This window comes from Diabrotica virgifera, chromosome 6 (genome assembly GCF_917563875.1).
Source record: "Diabrotica virgifera virgifera chromosome 6, PGI_DIABVI_V3a".
In the NCBI taxonomy this organism is placed as follows: domain Eukaryota; kingdom Metazoa; phylum Arthropoda; class Insecta; order Coleoptera; family Chrysomelidae; genus Diabrotica; species Diabrotica virgifera.
Genome location: NC_065448.1, coordinates 99,705,182 through 99,723,177, shown reverse-complemented (window position 1 = coordinate 99,723,177; position 17,996 = coordinate 99,705,182). Strand labels below are relative to the sequence as shown.

The following is a 17,996-nucleotide window of genomic DNA, read 5'->3' as shown; positions in this document are numbered from 1 at the left end:
TAGTAGAGTTTTTTATCTGCCTTGAATCTTCGCTTTACTTCTTTATTGAGGTTTCTTAAACTAGCTTTTTCCCTTTCACTATGCATACCACTTTGACAAAGATTTCTTCTATTCTCAATGATTTGAAAGGTTTCATCTGTTATCCAGTGTTTCCGTTGCACAGGATTATTTATCTTTGGATGATCAATTGGTGTTGTTACACAATGTTTAAAAGTCTCCCATATTTCTTGTGATGTTCCGTAACGAATAGAGGGCATTATTTTATGTACTTCCTGGAGAAGGTCGTCCTGCTTTCTTAGTTGTATCTAATGATCTATCTGATTCTATCTATGATAAAGGTGGTGACATCATAATTGATATATTATTATTATAGTATGAGAATAGAAAAATTATATAATTAAAAATATTGTAATAAAGAATTATATCTATATATCTATAAGCGAGGTTCCTATAGCCTCTGCTACTTCTCGCATTTCGACCGCCATCTTTTTCTGTCCATCCATTCGTCTTCTTTGATGGCTCTATCTTTTATGATGTGCTGTACATGTTCTTCCCAGGTAACTCAAGGCCTTCCCCTTCTTCTTCTTTGTTGTGGTATATACTTTAAAGCTTTCTTTGGCCATCTATCTTCATTCATTCGTTTGACGTGACCATACCACACTAGTTGTCTCGTTTCAATTCTATCTACTCTGGAATATACAGTTTTTGTCCTCCTAATATCTTCATTCCTGATGCGATCTTTTTTGGATATACCACACGCTCTCCTTAGATAATCCATTTCTACTACCTACTTCTACTCTCTTTCTATCTTTTTTCGTGATCTGCCAAACTTCTGCCCCATAAGTCATAATAGGCTCTACCAAGGTACTATAGATTGTCGTTTTTTGTCTTATCTTTTTAGACCATAGCTGAGAGCTTAGAATGTTTACCGCTATTTTGCCCTGCTGTGTTCTGTTTTCGATGTCTCTTTTGCCTTCTTTAGATATTATAGATCCGAGATATTTATATTCTTTAAATGTTTTTGTGGTTCTAATTTCTAAATCTGGATTTTCTAATCAAGAATTAAGAACTAAATTCTAACACTTCTATAATATGTTACAATTGAGCAATTAGACCACCAGTTTCGGCAACTGGTTATGATAAATTCATCAATTTTAATGAACATACTTTTTAATTTTTTTTATTTTTGTAATAAAAAAATACATTGTTAATTATACAAAGAGAACATCATTAATCTGTCACAACAATAATTGTTTTAACATACTACAATAATCATTTATAAAAATATCCGAAGTCTAAATACCAACATTTGAGGTGGCAACAGCGTAGTAGAAGCCATGAGGACATAAACTGAAATATACGGATTCCGCGACAACCTTAAACTGAATAAATATATATTTGGACGTCACCAAAACCGTTAAAGTGATTTTAGATATACAGCAAGCGAACGTGGCGCGCCTGATGGCAACTGCTCCAAGTAATGTGTATATTATTATACAGATAACGTGTCTGAGGACATCCGGCCAATATTTTGTTCAGGCATTGTAGGAAGTGGTACCTTTCACCGGCGATAAATTTTAGAGAAAATCCTCGTGGCAACCGTATATCGGAGTCCACGAAGATCTGGACGCCACGAGAGACTACAGTTTAACATGGGGGGGACGTCATGAGAGGCTAAAAATAAATATATATATATATATATATATATATATATATATATATATATATATATATATATATATATATATAAATACAAACACAACAGACAACACAAAATTTATTTATTAAAAATTTTTCTTCTTTGTCTTTCTTTGAACAGCAAATAATGGTTATGGTAATCCAATCTGAATAAGATGAGGTCTCAGATTCAGAATCTATTTCCATCATTAGCTCATCCTCGTCACCTACATTCTGCATTTCAATGTACTAATAAGTTGTGGGATTTTGTTTTTCACGAGTCGCCAGCTCAGTCATTGATTGATATGTCTAACAATTTTAAATTGTGAGCAATAAAAGTTATCTTACCGGCCCGTTCAGCAGTAAGCCGGTTTCTTTTAAAGGAGTGGATAAAAACATAAGTACTGAAACTTCTTTCAGTAGCTGCACTGGATGAAGGCATGCATTACTTCGATCGATTCTAAATATTTGCACGTTAATATAGCACCAAAACAATAAATACTGACACTGTAAACACCCAGCTAGTGGTTCATGTGATTTCCCAGCTCCGGCTACTTCGATTTTTGGGATTTTATCTAAAATCGCGTGATTCCTCGGCCAGCCAAAGCAAAAAAGCATTTCGTAAGCGGAGCGGCAAGTAGGTGTTTGGGCTTCTAGAATAATAATGTTTGGAATGCAAATAATATACTAGATGAATTGGCAAAACCAATATACATTTTTTTTTAATTATAATAATTTGACCCCTAAGTATCTAATTTTTATTTTTATTTCGGTTTTTGTAAATACGAATAGAACAGAAATATTAGCTGACAGTTTAGAAAATTCTCGCCGAGAATATTCACTTCTTATATCACTACCTGTAATAAAAGTTAGTTTCCACGTTAAAAAAATAAACAGAATACAGTGGAACCTCGATTATCCGTCTCTCCATTAACCGTCACCTCTGTTAACCGTCAGGGTCCATACATAAGTTGTATTGACTACATAAGAAAAAATTTGAGTCATCAATTCATTTTTTTTAGCATTGCGATAAGCCAAACGAAATTCGCTGAAATGTACACTGCGGTAACAAATGAAGTTATGGCTGAATCAACTGTTTTGTTTTCGTTGTCTAAAAATGACATAAACGAATGGTTAATTTGTGATGAGGACGCAAACGGCTATCGATTGCTAACAGATGATGAAACCGTTGAAATGGCAAAACAGAGACTGACGAAACAGGCTCAGAAGCTGAGACAAACTTGAAATTTGACGGTGGCGATGTCGTTGATGCTTTTGCAACTGACAAAGATTTGCCTAAAGAAGCTAGAGAAGCTGCATCGTACATGCAACCATTCATCGAGTGGTATTCTCGACAAGAAGAATCCAATAAAATAGATTGCATGATCTTACGCCGATTAAGAAATTCAGCCCTTGCAAAATACGAAGCATCAGTAAAACAAAGATTTCAGAATATTTTAAACCAAATTCGACAATATTAGCACGAACACAAATTCCTCTTATATTATCAAACAAATTATAGAAATAAAATTTGAGAGTTGTATTATCAACTTTTAACTTTTTTTAATGGTCTGTTAACCATCTTTTCGATTACCGTCATACCTTTGGTCCGGTGCCCTGACGGATAATCGAGGTTCTACTGTAATTCAATTTTGACCTTACGAATTGTACCGTTACGAACTGTCGCCGTTACGAATTGTCCGTTACCATTTGTGCGGTTACGAACTGTCGCGTTACGAAATGTCTGGTCATGCTGAAAATTACACTCCAAAACGGTCATTTACTGGGCTGATAAATAAAATATATTTATTAGCAATGGAACTAAAACTCAAAATTAAGGAAGAGTCTGTTGAAAGTGGCCAAAGATATGTAGAGAGTCAGCCATGCACATCTCTAGATCATAAAGAGTTGAAGAACGAACCAGAAGAAAATAGCTCAGGTAAGACAAATAAAAAAAGTATATGGGTGATTTCATTTCAAACCACTCAATTTTGGACCCAAACAACTTTTGGATCTCCGATTTGTCTGAAAGTTGGTGTATAGCTTCTGCGGAACATAAAAATAAGCTCAAGCTGAAGCATTTAAGCCCGAACAGTCTTTTTCTTTTTTTTTTTTTCAAAATATCATTTTTAGCGATTTTACAGTAATTAAGTATTTATTTAAACAAAGTTGTATATTTTATCATGAAGTGTCAGTGGAAAAAACAATTTTTTAAGTAATAGAAGGAACTCAAAAATGTCATAAGGCAATATAACAAGTTATTTTGATTCAAAAACAAGTTTTTGATCAAATTTTAGTGTAGAAAACGTTTAAATTTTCCTCCATTCCCAAAATACGTAATCTTAGATTTGGCTGAAAATTTGCCCACATATAGCCAAATAACATGACTTTAACTGGTTAAAAGGATTTTTATAGTTTTACAATACAAAAAAATTTATATGCAATAATGTGAGAGTCAAAAATATAGGCGTCTACTATAAGTACAATTAACTCGGAAAATATCGACAGCAAGATAAAAATTGTTAAAAAGAGATTGTAATAATTGTAAATATGATTTATTTGGAACAATTTCAGTTCCTACCATTTTTTTAGAAAAGTTGAAAATGTCGGAGATATTGAACAAAAACAACTGCTATAAAACCAGGTCTTATGCTAGCGCCTTTACCGCATACGTACTACCTTAAATATTGGTTTTAACAAAAAAATGATAGAGGTTAAAATTGTATAAAATTTAATTCTCTTCATTTTTGTATAGGTACCTACATTTTTATTGTAAAACTAATAATAAACGAGATAGTTCAGTAATTACGCTCTGACTGTCACTATTTCGCCCTTAACTCGGAAAATATCGACATAAAATATCGACAGCACAAAAAAATTGTAATAAAAGAAATTATAGGAAATCGTATTTTCAACAATTTCAGTCCTTACACTTTTTATCGAAAAGTTGAAAATGGCGGAGATATTGAGCAAAAACGGTTCTCCTTTATAATCAAGATGGCGGCTAACGTAACGGCGGAATTCACTCGCGATTTCAAATTTAGACTACTATTGACACCCCTAAAGATTAGAAAAATAAAATTTTGGGCAGCTCGGCACGCAAGGTCAAATGCTATCCTGCAGTGGCGTACCGATAGATCAGCGGGCGCTGGTTCCAGTTGGGGGATGCGGGCCCACCCGCCCAATAAAAACTCACATTGTATAACACGAGTATCGAGGATATCTCAGTTTCCGAATTTCTGCAACTTTGTAGTTTACCTACAACTTATTCATGGATCGTGCTAATATAAATAATACAAGTGTTTGAGTTAGCACGTGTAGGCAGGCACCGGCGGTTAGTCTTTAAACAAGGACTTCGGCAAGCAGGTAAAACGAGCAAGGAGCCTTACAAAAGCGTTCACTGTGTTTCTTAATAAATTTTGATTTCAAATATTTTGATGAATAGTTATTCTTTGTTTTTATTAATAAGTATCTACACAAAAATTAAAATTTATTAAGCAGTTACATTTCGTAGTGTGTACTTGTGTAGTTCAAAATATCCCCATCAAATTAGAAACAAATGAAGCAAAAAGCGCTTTAAAGCGGACCCCTGCGGGGCCCGCGGAACCATGCTCAGTACGTCACTGCTATCCCGACTGGCTATGTATATGTTACGGTCAATGTGATAAGTCCGGTCTGTATTAAGGCCGGCCGTTGTATGAAAGAGAGGTCCCCAAGTCGCAGTGCAACAGAGAGAAAAGATTCTTTCCCGAGAGATGCTGCCTCTATCGGAGAAATAACGCAATAGATATCTAAGCGAAGCCGCGGACTCCAGACTTTATAGTCAACTGATAGTTTAGTTTCAGTACAGATTGGTATGCATAGGCGTAACCAGGATGATCCTAAGGGGGGGGGGGGTTACAACTACCTGAAAGGGGGGGGTTACAACTACTGGAAGGTCTCTGAGGGCTATGGTGTTAAGCGTATAGAGCTCAAAGTACATCCCAATGGGGGGGGTTACAACCCCCAAAACCCCCCCCTGGTTACGCCTATGTTGGTATGCAGGTGCGGTCTCGCTAAGATGACTCGAAATCGTTTTATATATGAGGTGCGAACTTTTCATTTTCTAGGAGGTTTAAGGACGGGGTCTCGCTGAAAATTTTACTCGGATAAATACTGTGCTCGTATCTCGTGGTAAAATCTAAACCAAAAGTATTGGAAAAATCTATTTCGCATATTGGTTCATCATAGTTTGTTACCTACTTCTCATGTCCCAATATTATAAAATTATACCAGGGAAGAACAATTATATCACTCAAATTTGTCTAATTGTCTAATTTAGAATGAAAATGTAATTAATGTTTAGAACATTTAATGAAAGCTTATAACCAAGGATGGTACTAAAGATGAGCAATTTGGTCCGTCGGTCTGCCTGACCGCGAATATAACTCCTCCGTCACTGTACCAGGTAGAATAGCGAATGAGGTGTCGAATGAAAGCCTATAATCCAAGGATGGTACTAAAGCTGATAAATTTGACCAAGGCTGTCTGTCCATCTGTCCGCCCGACCGCGAATGTAACTACTCCGTCATTATGCCAGGTAGAATGACAAATGAGGTGTCGAATGAATGGTTATAATCCAACGATGGTACTAAAGATAAGCAATTTGGTCCGTCGGTCTGCCTGACCGCGAATATAACTCCTCCGTCACTGTACCAGGTAGAATGACAAATAAGGTTTCGAATGAAAGCTTATAACCGAGGATGGTACTAAAGATGAAAAATTTGACCAAGGCTGTCGGTCCATTTGTCCGTCCGACCGCGAATGTAACTTCTCCGTCATTATGCCAGGGAAAATGACAAATGAGGTTTCAAATGAACGATTATAATCCAACGATGGTACTAAAGTTGAGCAATTTGGTCCGTCGGTCTGCCTGACCGCGAATATAACTCCTCCGTCACTGTACCAGGTAGAATGACCAATAAGGTGTCGAATGAAAGCTTATAACCAAGGATGGTACTAAAGATGAGAAATTTGACCAAGGCTGCCTGTCCATCTGTCCGTCCGACCGCAAATGTAACTTCTCTCCGTCATTATGCCAGGGAAAATGACAAATGAGGTTTCGAATGAACGATTATAATCTAACGATGGTACTAAAGATGAGCAATTTGGTCCGTCGGTCTGCCTGATCGCGAATATAACTCCTCCGTTACTGTACCAGGTAGAATGACAAATGAGGTGTCGAATGAAAGCTTATAATCCAAGGATGGTACTAAAGATGAGCAATTTGACCAAGGCTGTCTGTCCGTCGGTCCGTCCGACCGCGAATATAACTCTTCCGTCACTATACCAGGTTGAATGACAAATGAGGTGTCGAATGAAAGCTTATAATCCAAGGATGGTACTAAAGGTGAGAAATTTGACCAAGGACTTCCGGTTTTACAAATGGGACCGGAAATACCTACTGTTTTAAAGTCACCGGAATAGTAAAAGTGATATATTATTCGACGAACCTTCGCAAGGCGAGAACAAATATATACTTCCGGTTTCATGAGTGTCTTTCCGTCTGTCCTCCTACATACAACTCCTCCGTATTAATACAGATATAATGACAAATAATGAGGTTTCGAATAAAAGATTATAACACAAGGATGGTATTAAAGATGAGTAATTTAACATCGGACTTCAGTTTTAGAGTTGCAACCGCAAGTATCTGTTTTAAAGTGACTCAAAGTATGATATGAATGTAAATGAATATGATCCAAAATTAGTAAAATCGTATATGAATCGACGCAAAGTTACACGAAGAGTTAAAATATCGACTTCCAGTTCTACTTTCGATTACTTTGGATGAAAACCTAGGACTTACGAAGTCCAATTACTTGTTAACACATGCTCTTGTGAACATGAACGGAAAGAAATAACACGAGTAGCGTTCATCAGCAAATCATCAACGGCTGATAGCAAAACTCTACGAAACTATATATACGTTATAGTCTAAGATCCGAATATAGGTCGACCTGCACCCATCTGCTTTCCGGATGAGACATTTTTTTTATTAAATTTCATACATAGACAAAAACGACTTCATGGCTTGCCTATCAAATTCGTGTCATAGCTATCCTTAAGGTGGGGTGAGCTTAGAGTTTGAAATAAATATTTCAAGCATATTTTTTTGAATTTTTTTTGAACTTATAATAGAATTCTTAAAATCCCATGGACTGATCGGGTCACAAATGAGGAGGTCCTTACAGAAGAATGGGGAAAAACCGAGAAGTATTAACCACCATCAAATCTCAAAAGTTGGAATACTTTGGACACATTATGCGAAATGAATCCAGATATGCCCTCCTACAAGCCATTCTGCAAGGAAAAATATTTGGAAAGCGAGGTCCAGGAAGAAGAAGAACATCCTGGTTAAAGAACCTCAGAACCTGGTTCAACTCAACATATGTGAAGCTTTCCTGCATTGCTGCAGATAAAATAAAGATGCCATGCCATGGTGATCGCCAACATTCGTCACGGACAGGCACAGCAAGAAGAAGAGGATAGAATTATTTTATTTTTAAATTAAATAAGCATATTCACTATAATCGTTGATTGATATATTGGACGGCCTCTAATATCTCAATCAACGCTATAATTCAATGAATTAAAAAAAAAATAAGGAAAAATATTAAAAAATAAGCCAACGCTCAGTGAATCATGTGAAACGAAAAGATCAAAAATATTTTATTAGCTTTATGAGTATTATGAGTTTATCGAGCATAACTCTGTCGAGTTTTTTCAGTTATAACGATTTTTGACTTTTTGGTATTACTCAGAAGTCAAAACAACCAAATTTTTGCTCACGAATGGGTGAAAATCAACATATTTATTATAATAAAAAATAAGCATAAACAAAAAAAATTGTATGTGCAATTTGTATGCACGTTAAAAATTCGGTTAAAATTCACATTCTTATTCCAGTCAAAACACAATAATTAACAAGTCGCTGATGTGGCATTTCGATCATCGACCGAGAAACACATTAAATTTTTATTACTGGTGTTGATAACGTGAACGGTATCAAATTCACATCGTGGGCAGCTGTATTGATTTTAAATAATAAAAAATGTGGCAGAGTCTCGAAGAGTTATAACGCCATTGATGATGATGATGACCAAATACTTTTGAAATTACAAAAATGAATAGGTTTTTTTGTATTACAATCAAGATTATCGTTTTCAGGACAAGCAATTATCATCACAAATAGGATGTTTTGAACAGGGTTATTCAAAGCAGAGTGCTGCATGCACGATTTTTGAAAGAACTCACAATTGGAATTCGATATTTGGTAATCGAAATTACAATTCATGCTTAAATTTAATTGCTAATCACTATTTTCGTACCAAAAACCGGTTTAATGGCGATTGCTATAATAGCCCTATCTATACCTATAACCCATCTGCACACTAATGGAACGCAGATTCAGATAGAGCGCGTTAAACAGTCTTGCTACCTGGGAACTATTATAAATAATGAGCAGTAGAGCAAAAAAGTTGAAAATGGTGGAGGTATTTAGCATCAACGGTTCTCCTTTAAAATCAATATGACGGCTAACCCTTCAGCGGAATTCAGTCGCAATTTTAAATTTACACCACTATTGACCTCCCCTAAAGGTTAGAATTATAAAATTTGGGGCAGCTCGGAAACAAGATTCAATTCAATAATTATGCTCCCCACCCCTTTTTAATATATTCCCGCTAACTCGGAAAATATCAACCGCACGAAAAAAATTGTCAAAAAGAAATAATTGTAGGAAATCATATTTGAAACAATTTTAAATATTCGTAAAAAAAATGAAAGAGATCAAAATTCAAAATTATGTAAAAGTTAATTCTATCTACTAAGTTCTATTTTTGTATTATAGGTACCTACATTTTTGTCGTAAAACTCATAATTAACGAGACAATTCAATAGTTATGCTCTAACTCTAACCTCTAACTGTCACTATTTCCCCCCATAACTTGGAAAATATCGACATCATAAAATAGTTATTTTCCTAACTACTGCGGAAAGTGATAATTTCACGCACGAGACGCCGTTGACCCGAACGACGCGATAGCGGAGTTCGGGCAGGCATTCGAGTGCGAGGAACACACTTTCCGCACGAGTTAGGAATAATATTTATTCTAGGGCCGTACGTTTGGAAAAAGCCACAAAAAATAGAGTTATATCAATTTTTATTTAGAAGTGAAAATACACAAATCAATTATTTGACAAGGTTGTCAAAAACAAACTTTCAATATTAGTTTATTGCATGTATTATAATATATTATAATGCAATATTACAAGGTATTTTACTTTCCCGCACGTCGTGCGTGAAAGTGGAACTTTCGGAAAGGAAATGCGTGCGTGAATCTTTAGTACCATGGTTGGATTATAACCGTTCACTGTACACTCGTCACCTCATCTGTCATTCTGCCTGGCATAATGACGGGGTAGTTACATTCGCGGTCGGACGGACCGATGGACAGACAGCCTTGGTCTAATTTCTCATCTTTAGTACCATCCTTGGATTATAAGCTTTCATTTGACACCTCATTTGTCATTCTACCTGGTACAGTGACGGAGGAGTTATATTCGCGGTCAGGCACACCGACGGATCAAATTTCTCATCTTTAGTACCATCGTTGGATTATAACCATTCATTCGACACCTCATTTGTCATTCTACCTGGCATATGACCTTGGTGTAACAATTACTGAAAATTTGAGTTGGTCGGAGCATATTTCAAACGTTACTAAAAAAGCGAATAGTAAGTTATACCTTCTTAGTAAGACTTTTACAAAAATATCATTTTCGGGTTCTATCCGTTTGTATAAAACTTATGTCCGACCCCTACTGGAGTACTGTGGAACGGTTTGGTGCCCAGAATTAGTGCGCGATAGAACTCTTCTCGAAAATATCCAAAAGAAGGCCACCAGACTATCTTTCAAACGAAGAAGGCCAGATTACCAACAAAGACTTTCTTTAGCAGGGTTACCAACTTTTGAAGCTCGTCGACTCCGTGGTGACTTAATTATCACCTTTCGAATTTTAAAGTATGGATATGGAGATTTGCAAAACTTGTTTATTTTAGATGATCACGGCAGACTACGTGGACATAGTTTGAAATTGAAGAAGGAACCCTTTTCATCGATAAGGCGCCAACATTTTCTGTGTAATCGTATTTTTAGTATATGGAACAGTCTCCCAACGGAAATTATAAATTCTCCATCTATAAATGTTTTCAAAAATCAACTAGACAGTTATCTGTTTGTAAACTGATTAGTGTTGTGCACAATCTATTAGTCTATAGTTTATTTGCGAAACTAATTTTTGTAATGTAGGTACTATTTCATTTATCTTGTAAATGGGCTTATGGGTCTCCATGACCCCAGCCCTTATTTCTATGTAATAATAATAATAATAATAATAATAATATTGACGGAGTAGTTACATTCGCGGTCGGACGGACCGATGGACAGACAGCCTTGGTCTAATTTCTCATCTTTAGTACCATCCTTGGATTATAAGCTTTCATTCGACACCTTATTTGTCATTCTACCTGGTACAGTGATGGAGGAGTTATATTCGTGGTCAAGCAGACCGACGGACCAAATTGCTCATCTGTAGTACCATTGTTGGATTATAACCGTTCATTCGACCCCTCATGTGTCATTCTACCTGGCATAATGACGGAGTAGTTATATGCGCGGTCGGACGTACCGAATATTTGTCAAGTACCGAAATTTCCTAAGGAAAGTTTCAAACGGGCCATTACGCTCCTGAATTTTTGATGTTTATTTAATTTTTTTCGTAGCGCCATCTTATACATAATTGCTACATTAACAGAGCTTAGATTCTTACAGATTCCTATACTTTTTGTGTATTATATGTACAAGATTTACGTTTCACATGCCAATTTCTATTAATTCCAGAAATTTATTTTAAAAGTACACCACGCAAAAAGTACTTTATTAATTCACATTTTTTTAACGTTACATCCTTCCGTTACATATAGGCTAGTGCTAAACGGACTTTTATCATGAAATTCATTTAAATACTTGAGTAATTTAGATATAAACGCTCTTATATTTATTGAGAAAAAAGCAAAACTTTCACATTTTTTTATAAACAATACACAACAGGTAGGGTAGCAAAAATATGGCTGTAATTAGCGAGATATATTGTTAGTAGGTTAAGCATTTTTCGGTATACATATTATATGCTCTAGATTATGAGTGGTGTACTTTATAAAGGTGATGGGATCGCCTATACTTGTAACATTACCAATGGCCGGCCTTAATAATAACAGGTCTGTATTAATAATAACCTTAGCAGTTGGTCAATGTGATTAATAATGCCTTTATAATTAGATTAACCGGTTATTATTAATACTATCCTAACAGCTCTGGTAAATGTAATAAAAACGCATTTTGGGCTTCGCTACGGTTTATTTATGAAACTTGGTAATAAAGTTAAACACTTAAACAGAACTTATTAATCAGAAGCCTAACTAGACATGTAATAAGTAAAAACAGACTCGAATTTGGTAATAAAGTTAAACGCCTAAACATAATTTATCAATCAAAAAACCTAACTAGACTTATATTTGGTAACAAACAAGTAATAATAGACTTGTATTTGGTAACAAAATTAAAACACTCAAACAACATTTATCAACAAAAAAAAAATATTTAACTAGACTTGTATTTGGTAACAAAGTTAAAACACTTAAACAACATTTATCAATAAAAAAACATAACTAGACATTTAATAAGTAAAAATAGTTAAACACTTAAGGGGAAAGGCGCAAAATGTAGCCTGTTAAATAGTGTTAAAATTTTCAATGTGTTTTAAATGTATTCATTTTTTTGGAATCATGAGAAAAGTAATAAGTATTTTTAAAAAATTTAAACGCAGAATGAAAGATTACGTTATTGCCGAGGGCCTCAAGTCCATCAGAATAAAAAATTTCTTTTGAATGAAATATTTGCAATTAAAAATAACTGTAACTTATTAAAATAAAAATTATAGAAGTTTTCAGGGACTTTCGGCCCTCGGTAATCATGAAGTCTTTCATTCTGCCTTTAAATTTTTCAAAAATATTTGTTAGTTTTCTTAGGATTCGAAAAAAATAAATACATTTATGGAATATTGAACATTTTGTCAGACGACATTTTGCGCCTAGGCCCTTAAACAAAATTATCAATCAAAAATCCTAACTAGACATTGTAATAAGTATGTATTAACAAACTCGTATTTTGGCAATACATTTAGACAGTTAAACAGAACTTATCAATCAAAAAACCGAACTATACTAAATTTGCAATCAAGATGCAGTAGAAATTTACAAACCAAGACATGTTAAATACTACTAGGAGCACTCCCGAATCATAATTTACAATGTATAAACTTTGGAAATCATGATTTAGGATTTACAATGTATATGGGTACATTGTAAATTATGATTCAGGAGTACTCCTAGTAGCATTTAACGTGTCTTGGTTTGTTTATTTCTACTGCATCTTGATTGTAAATTTAGTATAGACATGTAATAAGTAAACCCTCCTCCCCACAAGCTTCTAAGAACTTATTGGTATTCAACATTTATCACGTTTACCGTTTGCATCTAAACATTCCGTATATATATTTGGACCATAGGAGTTTTCTATTGGTTCGCTGCAGCACGCGGTAATATTTTAACCAATAGGCGGCGAGGTCCCAAACGCATATACTGAATGTTAGTCGGTCCCAAATTCATATACGGAATGTTAAATATCGTACACCGAAAAAGATAAGTTTTTTTAGAGTCTTTTAAAAGGAGATTGATTTTAAAATACTTGTTACTGTATTATTAAATAAAAATAAAACAATTATAGCATTTCGAATGTTATTTGGTGCGAAATTCATATGCGGAATGTTAATATTATTCGTAGACCAAAAAATGGGACTTTTTATTAATCAGTTAAAGGAGACTGATTTTAGAATACCTATTTTATTAATGTATTAAAGAAAAATAAAACAAAATATAAAGGAAAAGATTCCTCTCATTGGCTGTATACCATAATAAAAACTTACTAATGAAGTAAAAACCTCACATGTAGGTAGGTGGTGTGATAAATGTATAGTAAAAAGTAGAGGAAGGTCTTGCTTGTTGAATATAACAAAGCTAATAGAAAGCAAAATGAAAATGTTTGTGGTCAACAAACTGACAAGAGACAAACATGCCTAAACCTACCTCCACAAAGGATAAGAGACCTGTAAAGGCACACACATATCTGCCAGTCCAATGATCACAAACACTAATATCAACAATTTAACTTAGATGAACTGAAGGATTGTATATTAGAGGTGTCCAATAACCACCAGCAACCGAACCACAACCAAAAAACCTGTGTATAAGAATAAAAGGTAAATAGTTCAGAAAAATATATTGTAAATGGATGGAGGGTTTGTGAAATGTATATTAAGTAACATGTAGTTAGAATCCACATCTTTACCTAACTACATGTTACTTAATATACATTTCACAAACCCTCCATCCATTTACAATATATTTTTCTGAACTATTTACCTTTTATTCCTATACACAGGTTTTTTGGTTGTGGTTCGGTTGCTGGTGGTTATTGGACACCTCTAATATACAATCCTTCAGTTCATCTAAGTTAAATTGTTGATATTAGTGTTTGTGATCATTGGACTGGCAGATATGTGTGTGCCTTTACAGGTCTCTTATCCTTTGTGGAGGTAGGTTTAGGCATGTTTGTCTCTTGTCAGTTTGTTGACCACAAACATTTTCATTTTGCTTTCTATTAGCTTTGTTATATTCAACAAGCAAGACCTTCCTCTACTTTTTACTATACATTTATCACACCATTACCTACAATGTTAATCTGAGAACTATTTTGCCAATTTGTCATGATTATTATGTGATCATTGAGCTGACGGATATGTGTGTGCCTTTGCGTGTCTCCTATCCTTTGTGGAGTTAGGCTTAGGTTTTCATGTCTCTGTTGGTCCAGTAACCACATAAAATGTTCATTTTCTTTTTAACTTTAATTTAATTTCTTTAGGGGAAGTATGCCTGAGACGGCATACTGGCTGAGATGGCATATCATGCGTTTTTCGTAAACTATTCCAAATTTGGTGCCTAGTGTGACAGTTTTCAGTTCCTCAAGTTAAAATTTGTCAACATTGTTGAACTTATGAATGTTAGTTTTATTTTGACAGCAGTAGCCTTTGGAATATTAATTAAGTAGGACAAAATATTTATTGACTTTTTTTGTATCACATTATAATTCGCGAGTCTTTACACCTGAGTTAAGTTTTTAAATTTTGTGATGTTCCTTTACCTTATGCCTATCACGCGTGTATCGATTTATATCTTAAAAAGGTGCTTAAGAAAAATTAGGTTAAAAAAACGGTATGATTGCAATGTTGCCTGAGATGGCATAGTAAGCAGGTGGATAAGATGGCATAGGTATGCCATCTCACCCTTATGCGTTTTTACACTGCATTAATTTTGTTATATGATTGAAGTTTGTCGTTACAGTTATGGATCGTTTTAAGAGGAATTCGAACCGACAAAATCGATTCCGTCGATATTGAGACAAGTGACGAGGAAGATGCTGCTTACATTTTTTGTAATGGCCTCTTTTCATTATCTCGTTCTCGAAAAACCTGACTAAGATGTGCCAAATGACTAACCTTGCCAAATTTGTGGCAAGTGGTCATATTCCGAATGTGCCGGTGTACCCAAGACTACAAAAAAAATTATTTGTGCCTTATGAGTCGAGATTAGTGCCTTTATTTCAAGGGTATGCCATCTTACCCACATGTATGTGGGTGAGATGGCACATGTAATACTTTACAATTTATTTTCTCAGAAAAAAACTTTAATATGTACCTTGTTAAAAATTAATGTTTTATTTATGTAAATGTTCCTAGCACTGACTTTGATTTTTATTACATGTCTAACTCTATCGATTATCGATTACAAAACATTTAAAAAAAAGTATGCCGTCTCAGGCATATCTCCCCTACCTAATTTTATTTTCAATCTCTCTTCAAGTTAGACAACCATTAATTAAAGGCCTACAATTTTTGTTTTATTTTATAATGCATCATTTCTACCTTATTTTCACCCTCGTTTTATTCCCTCTATATTTTTATTTTTAATTTTAATTTTATTTTCACATAATTTTCAAACAATAATTTGGCATCATATCATTATTTACTTCACACCATATTAACTTTCACTTATCGTTTTCTTATTTACAGTTCACAGTACTTTCTCTTAAATAATACATCCATTTAGTACTTTAATCTCAATTCCGTTAAACCATAGTATTTTACTTATTTTCTTTTTATTTTATTTTTATTTTTCTTCAGTTTATTTTTCTTTTTGTTCTTCTTTTTACCAAGTGACGTCATTACCTGTTGGCAAAATTTTCGCTTTCACCGCCATGAAATTTTCATAAATAATTTCATGTGACTATTAATTTAAATTGTTTATTCTTACTCATTTATTTAATATCTAATTAAATTCATTCAGTTAAGTAAAAATATTTTTTATATTTTTTGCATTTCTAAAATACAATATAACTACATACACATAAAATTCCCTAGAAGGTCTTGTCAATATCCGTTCAATGTCATATTTTAGTCTGTCAGTTTGAGGCCAAGATGAAGACCACTTTGTAATACCGTTGCAATTTAATTTCTTGTGACATCGACTTATTGTCGACATTTTTGTAGCCTAAATGGCATAATTATTATTACATTAAGGTCTTTTGACCTAAATATGTAGCTAGTTCCAACTACTTTGGATCTGAAGTAAGTAACCACATGTTGTAATTTTCCTAACTTTCAGACAGTCAAATTTCATCTTGGCTTTTTTAATGCAGTGGTTTGCTTATTTTAGGTTTCTACCACCTGATGATGGACTGATTGGTCCGAAAACGTTTGTGATTTTATCCATCTTGGATCATTTTTAGAAAAAATTTTTTAATAAATTATATACCACCTACCTACATGTGAGGCTTTTACTTCATTAGTAAAAATAAAACAATGATTAGGTACCTATTTGGTGCGAAATTCATAAATGGGATGGTATAGATTTGAGAGACATATTTCTTTATTTGACTAAGGTTTCGCTTTCTCAGAATTTTTAATGACTTGCACGTGTTGTTAAGTATGTTTAGATCTGTTTTGGCTGTGTTATAATAGGTCTGGATCCCGCGTATGAAAAAAAAGTTGATTAATAGCAAGCTGAAAATTTGTTAATAGCTTAAGGGTGTCTAGTCGGATAAACTTTGATATATGGGAACACTGGAACAGGGGCAGTTTTAATTGTGGAACAGGTTAAAAATTTGGAACGGTCACACCACGAAAACGGCGCATTTATTTTGTCCGACAAAACAGACTTAAACTCTCCGAACAGAGATTTAACTCTCATGCAAAAATCAGACTGCTATTTATCACCTGTCATAATTCCTGTCATTTGACATATTCTACATGTTTCACTCATTAAAACGCCCATTTGGTGATAAATAGCACTCTGATTTTTGCATGAGAGTTTAATCTCTGTTCGAAGAGTTTAAGTCTGTTTTGTCGGACAAAATAAATATGCCGTTTTCGTGGTGTGACCGTTCCAAATTTTTAACCTGTTCCACAATTAAAACTGCCCCTGTTCCAGTGTTCCCATATATCAAAGTTTATCCTACTAGACACCCTTAAACTATTAACAAATTTTCAGCTTGCTATTAATCAACTTTTTTTTCATACGCGGGATCCAGACCTATAAGTGTGTGTGATTATATTCAGATGAATATAATCTTATAAAATGGTGCAAAGGTTTTAAAATTTTGATTACGGTTAAAAAAAGTTGTAGGTTATACTCACGTGATCTTACATGCTAACCAACAAAATATTTGTAATTATGTAATATATGTAAATAAAATTTGTAATATTAGGTATATTTTGATGGTTAGCATGGTAAGGTCACGTGAGTATAACCTACAACTTTTTTTAACCGTAGTCAAAATTTTAAAACCTTTGGATCATTGTATCATTTTAGGAAGGCACTGATAATGATTGGTCAAGGTCAACCAATCGAAAACTAGTTCTGTGATATAGCCCTTTAGGGATTTTAAATAAATACCTTTTATAAAGGACTTTATTCGTTTTTTTGTATTATTCAATAATTAAAGAGAAATAACACAATGCAATAGGAAATAAAACAAAATATATTTACAGAAATAATACAGTAACAAGTATTTTAAAATCAATCTCCTTTTAAAAGACTCTAA

The 17,996-nt window shown here is 34.1% G+C and overlaps 1 protein-coding gene across 2 annotated transcripts in view; it reads left to right on the top strand.

Annotated features, from left to right (window-relative positions):
• The window catches only part of LOC126886653 (zinc finger protein 664-like), a 76,673-nt gene that overhangs the window by 31,174 nt on the left and 27,503 nt on the right, over positions 1–17,996 (top strand). For both annotated transcript variants that reach the window (XM_050653650.1, XM_050653649.1), the window contains one exon: positions 3,491–3,616. In XM_050653650.1, the coding sequence (XP_050509607.1) occupies positions 3,493–3,616 (124 nt within the window). In that variant the 5' untranslated portion in view covers positions 3,491–3,492. The remainder of the gene's footprint in view (positions 1–3,490; positions 3,617–17,996) is intronic.